Source organism: Bison bison, unplaced genomic scaffold (assembly GCF_000754665.1).
Source record: "Bison bison bison isolate TAMUID 2011002044 unplaced genomic scaffold, Bison_UMD1.0 scf7180017864209, whole genome shotgun sequence".
NCBI classification, from domain to species: domain Eukaryota; kingdom Metazoa; phylum Chordata; class Mammalia; order Artiodactyla; family Bovidae; genus Bison; species Bison bison.
The window spans coordinates 1,724,409-1,730,408 of record NW_011494781.1 but is presented as its reverse complement, the minus strand read 5'-3'; the positions used below and the strand labels follow the sequence as shown (position 1 = coordinate 1,730,408).

Below are 6,000 nucleotides of genomic sequence, written 5' to 3'. Positions count from 1 at the left end.
GGCAGAAAGTGAAGAGGAACTCAAAAGCCTCTTGATGAAAGTGAAAGTAGAGAGTGAAAAAGTTAGCTTCAAGCTCAACATTCAGAAAACGAAGATCATGGATGGCATCTGGTCCCATCACTTCATGGGAAATAGATGGGGAAACAGTAGAAACAATGTCAGGCTTTATTCTTGGGGCTCCACAATCACTGCAGATGGTGATTGCAGCCATGAAATTAAAAGACGCTTCCTCCTTGGAAGGAAAGTTATGACCAACCTAGAATGCATATTCAAAAGCAGAGACATTACTTTGCTGACAAATATCCATCTAGTCAAGGCTATGGTTTTTCCAGTAGTCATGTGTGGATGTGAGGGTTGGACTGTGAAAAAAGCTGAGCGCCGAAGAATTGATGCTTTTGAACTGTGGTGTTGGAGAAGACTCTTGAGAGTCCCTTGGACTGCAAGGAGATCCAACCAGTCCGTTCTAAAGGAGATCAGTCCTGGGTGTTCTTGGAAGGACTGATGCTAAAGCTGAAACTCCAGTACCTTGGCCACCTCATGCGAAGAGTTGACTCATTGGAAAAGACTCTGATGCTGGGAGGGATTGGGGGCAGGAGGAGAAGGGGCCGACAGAGGATGAGATGGCTGGATGGCATCACTGAGTCGATGGACAGTGAGTTTGAGTGAACTCCAGGAGTTGGTGATGGACAGGGAGGCCTGGCGTGCTGCGATTCATGGGGTTGCAAAGAGTCGGACACGACTGAGCAACTGAACTGAACTGAACCGAACATATGTAAGTATAGATATGTGTGCAAAATAATTAAACCTGGCTACAGATGTAAGTATAGACATGTGTATATGTCTAGTATATGTGTAGCACAGGTAGAGGATAAGTGTGTAATCATGTCTTGATATAATCTTCAGAAGTGCTCCTTGGATGGGCTTGATTATGGAAGACTTCCACTTTCTAAACGTACATCTCAATGAGGTATTTCATTTTGCAGTGGATGGTAAAAAATCAAAGGATTGAAAAGAAAATAAAGGAAGGAAAGGAAAGGAAAAAAGAAGAGGAAAGCATCCTGGAAGACTTCTGAAAATTAGACCCTAAGAATGAAATAGGGCTAAAGCCAGTGAAACGCACTGAATAAGATGTTGAAATGATGCTTTGGTCATTCTGTGACAATTTCAGTTCAGTTCATTCACTCAGTTGTGTCCGACACTTTGCGACCTCATGGATCACAGCACGCCAAGCCTCCCTGTCCATCACCAACTCCTGGAATTTACTCAAACTCATGTCCATTGAGTCGATGATGACATCCAACCATCTCATCCTCTGTCATCCCCTTCTCCTCCTGCCTTCAATGTTTCCCAGCATCAGGGTCTTTTCAAATGAGTCTATTCTTCGCATCAGGTGGCTAAAGTATTGCAGTTTCAGCTTCAGCATCAGTCCTTCCAATGAATATTCAGGACTTATCTCCTTTAGGATGGACTGGTTGGATCTCCTTGCTGTTCAAAGGACTCACAAGAGTCTTCTCCAACACCACATTTCAAAAGCATCAATTCTTCGGCGCTCAGCTTTCTTTATAGTTCAACTCTCATATCCATACATGACTATGGGAAAAACCATAGCTTTGACTAGACGTAACTTTGTTGGGAAAGTAATGTCTCTGCTTTTTAATATGCTGTCTAGGTAACTTTGGTTGTAACTTTTCTCCCAAGGAGTAAGCGTCTTTTAATATCATGGATGCAGTCACCATCTGCAGTGATTTTGGAGCCCCCAAAAATAGTCTCTCACTGTTTCCCTGTCTATTTGCCATGAAGTGATGGGACCAGATGCCATGATCTTAGTTTTCTGAATGTTGAGTTTTAAGCCAACTTTTTCATTCTCCTCTTTCATTTCCATCAAGAGGCTCTTTAGTTCTTCTTCACTATCTGCCATAAGGGTGACACTTTAGCAGAGGTTTAAGGGCAAAGAGCCATCTGCAGGGTGGCCAAGTCCCTCTCCTGCCAGTGGCCTTGGTTCAGGCATCTCTCTGTCTCAGACCCTTGAGACACAGCCTGTATCTCCCCAGCAGGAGCATCTGAGTGATGCTGGGGAGATGGGAGTGATACCTCCATGGAGGCTGCAGCAGGTGGGCGAGAGAACAGCAAGCACAGGCTTTCCTATAGCGAATATATTCAATGTCATGATTACACTGTCCTTTGGAAATGTGAGACTGGAACCAGCAGAAGAAATCACTCCCTTGATTTAGCTTTCAATGTGCCAACAGCAGTTTTACAATCAGGCTACCCAGCTAGGAGTGTGGAAGAAAGGTATATGAGTTAAACATGGAGTCTGGGAAAAATCCCCTTTCCCAGCTAGAAATAGACAAGGTCCCTGGCCTTGGGATAAGAAGTAATTAATATAATGCATTGATTACTCAGGCTATCTTGGACCAGTAAGCCTTACATAAAATCTGAACACTGGCTACCAACAATTTGATAAAATAATACAAACAACAATAAGGATAACAAAAATACTGTCCTGCCTGAGGAAGGAATGGTTTTCCTGACCCTGAAACTGAATGCTAGCCTTGTATTGTAGATTTCCTGACCATATGTGGAGAGCAAATTCCCTGGTCATGCCACCTTCTTAATAAAAGAAGCAACAAAAACTGGAACATTCTCCTATTCTCTATCCTCTCTCTCCACAACTCCTTCCCTGTTGGCAAAACAAATCATTAAAAGACGACAGTGTTAAATTTGGAGAGAAAAATACCAGTTTCAAATATTCATGAATAAGTCAGAGTAAGTAAATTCACAGCCTTTGAATAAACTTAAAATCCCCAAATGGAGAACTCCGGGGGAGAGCCAAGAGAAAAACGTACATGAAGCAGGACCGGCAGAGTCAGGCACACAGCGGCCACTTTGAAAACTAGGGAGCTATGTCACTGTCCCTTAAGAAAGCCGCTGCTTCGGAGACTTCTGACAGCTTTTGACTAATGAAATGAAATCTAATAGTAGGTCGCTGCCATGGGTCACCCCTAAAAAAAACTATAGGAAGAGCTTATGGAATGGGAGCAGAAATAGCTGGTATCACAGTTAAATTTCCTTACAGGGCTCGAAGAGGCATGCTTTTGAAGCAGGGTCCCTTCTCAGCAACTCTGATGAAAACAAGCAAAAACAACACGAGGGGTACTTACCGGGTCTCCCCCGGAGGCGAAGGAGATGGACTGCATATGATGATTCGCTATAATCTGCCAGGCCGAAAACAAGAAACCAAGATGCACCGTTATTACCCTTCCCACATCTTGGAGAACAAACTGTTGACAGACGATACAAATCAATAAGGTGTCCTGGAAACTGGTAAAATTGGTACCCAATGAAAAGAACAATTATAAAAGTAATAATAATAGATACCCTCGAGTGAACTTTCACAGCATATCAGCTGTTCATTTAACTACTTTGCCAGAATTATCTAATTTATGTCTCACAGCAGCCCTGGGAGGTATGTAACTATTGCAATCCCATTTTGCAGATGAAGAGCCTGAGGCCCCCAGGGGCTAAGCAAGCAGTTGGCTCAAAGCTCTATAGCTAATAAAAGGCAGAGCTGAGACCTGAACACAGAGGGTCTTAATAACCATGCCTCTTTGAGAAGGAAAACGTCTCACCTACACACCAAAACTGTGCAGTTTGTTTCCAAAGACAATGGGTCTAAAGACCCCATAGCTGGAGGGGAGGGAAATGTGGTTGTCCCCAGCTTCATCTGGTTTGTATCATGAGCACACGAATTAGCTTACATCCAAGATCACAATCCATGCCCTCTCCAGCACTCTTGTCATTGATCAATTTAAAAACCAGCAAGAATGTTCCAAGTTAATTTTAAAATGGGAAATTTCCATTAGCATTATCAACTGCAGCATACAGAGGAATCCAGTAAACACTGAGCAAATTAGAAGCTGCCCTAAATTTAAAAAGCTACATAAGTCTTCCCTGCTATTTTTATCTTTCCAAAGACAATGCAGTGACACTGAGGTAAATTTTCGGGGGTGGGAACAGTACTCTTGCCTCCAGCCCAGCATAACCAAGTTTGTTTCTGCACAGCCCCCTCAGGCCCTCGCCAGCAGGCAGGCAGGCAGAATTCACAGAGCCGTAATCCTACCATCCAAGGGATTTTTCTGATCGTGCGCCAGTAAAACTCAAAGCAAAGCTATAACTGAATTACAAGATAAAATGAGATATTTTTAAATGCCTACTTCAGTTGTTGGCACTCACAAAACTACTCATAATCTAGAAAAATCCTGAGCATATACATGAATAAAAACAGTGAGTCCAGCTCTGTAGCCTGTACTCAAACCCAGCTGGATCAAACTAATGGTTGCCTTTTGCAGCTATTTCCTGCCTCTAGTCTAGGGGTAGGGGGCTCCCAGGAGAGCGATGAGGACGTAGCAGTCCCCCAATGATGACAAACGGTGACTTCTATAGTTGTTCATTTCTGCTTGTTAAGTGTTTTAATTTTTTATTCCAAAGCAGCCCTAAAGCTGAGATTTGGAAATCAAAGATGTCAGAATAAAATGGACATCACATTTGGTCAACATGACCATTACTGTGTGATTTTATGTTGTCCCTTTGGGTAGAGTAGAAATTGAAAAGGAGAGTAAGAAAATGAGAGCTAATTAACTAAAGGATGTGCTTTGCTCTGAGGGTGTTTCATCTGGTTTCTCCTCCTTGCAAGCTCTGCAGAGGAGAGCTAGCACTGCACTTCTGTTGTCTCTCTGGATTGGGAAGGGCAGGCCCACTCAAGCTCCTTCTCAGTTTGCTACAGCCAGGCCTAAACTCGGGAAAGGCTGAGGAATGTGGGCTCTGGCTCCTGCCAAATCTCCCTCAGACTGTGCTCATGTTATCTGTACTGGCATCTCCCAGGACTCTTGAGCCTAGCACACCCTCCCAAGGGCAGGACAATGAGACCAGGACATACCCAACCAGCCCCCTACCCCAGGATGGGGAAGGCCAACCACTGTGACCTCATCCTTTCTGCTCTGAGAGTCTGCCTCTCTCTCTCTTTTTATTTTTTGAGGTGGGACATGAAGTATAATGTGGAATTACAATGATCTCACAGAATTGAGGACCATGGCCTGAGGATTCCTAGAAACAAAAGATGCAACAGTCACATGCAATAAAAATGGAAGAGAACAGATTGCAGTTGCCAAGGGGAGAGAGGGCAGGAGGGAAACATTGAGAGTCGGGGATTAGCAAATGTAAACCATTATATAGAGAATGAATAAACAACAAGGTCCTACACTATGGCACAGGGAAATATATTCAATATCATGTGATAAATCACAATGGAAAAGAATTTTTTAAAGAATATACATATATAAATACATATATAACTGAATCACTTTGCTGTACAATAGAAATTTACAAAACATTGTAAATCAACTATACTTCAATTTAAAAAAAAAGAATGAAAGTGGGCATGTGAGGGAAACCCTGAGGAAACCTATCTCATTAGTTTTCATGCTCAAGCGTGCTACACCCCAAGTCACCACAGTGCTCAGCTAGAGGCAGCTCCAGAGAAAGGCTGAGCCCATTGCATGTTTCTAATCTACCACCAGAGGACTGGTTACCCATCCCTCAGAAGGGCTGGTGAGAAGGAATTATCCATCAGTTGAGTGAGAACAAAGGAATGGAGGGAGAAGTGGCATGCAGTATGCCAAAGCACAGCCTAGGCATTGCCTCTCGTTTCTATGCCAGATCTAGAATTTACTTCAGCATCTGGGGTTGGAGGTGGTGTCCTATTCATCCTAAATGAAGCTGGGCATGCTGCTTGCTTACTTGAGGGTGTGGAAATCAATAAATATGACTATGTTTAGCAAGATGAAGGTAACCCTGGGCATCCCTGGTAACACACTGCAGAGTGGGGAAGTATGTCACTCAGAGGTCTGTGGATTGCCCAGCCTCCTCCATTCAGGAGACACACCTGAATCCCAGATTACACTGCTGCCAACAGAAACCCAGACTGAGCTGAGCGTGTTCACC

General features: G+C 43.5%; 1 protein-coding gene across 1 annotated transcript in view; it reads right to left on the bottom strand.

The window, feature by feature from the left end:
* SHC3 (SHC (Src homology 2 domain containing) transforming protein 3) overlaps nucleotides 1-6,000 on the bottom strand; it is a 183,825-nt gene that overhangs the window by 68,048 nt on the left and 109,777 nt on the right. Inside the window, exon 5 of the mRNA XM_010844831.1 lies at nucleotides 3,162-3,215. Coding sequence (XP_010843133.1) covers nucleotides 3,162-3,215 — 54 coding nt within the window. The remainder of the gene's footprint in view (nucleotides 1-3,161; nucleotides 3,216-6,000) is intronic.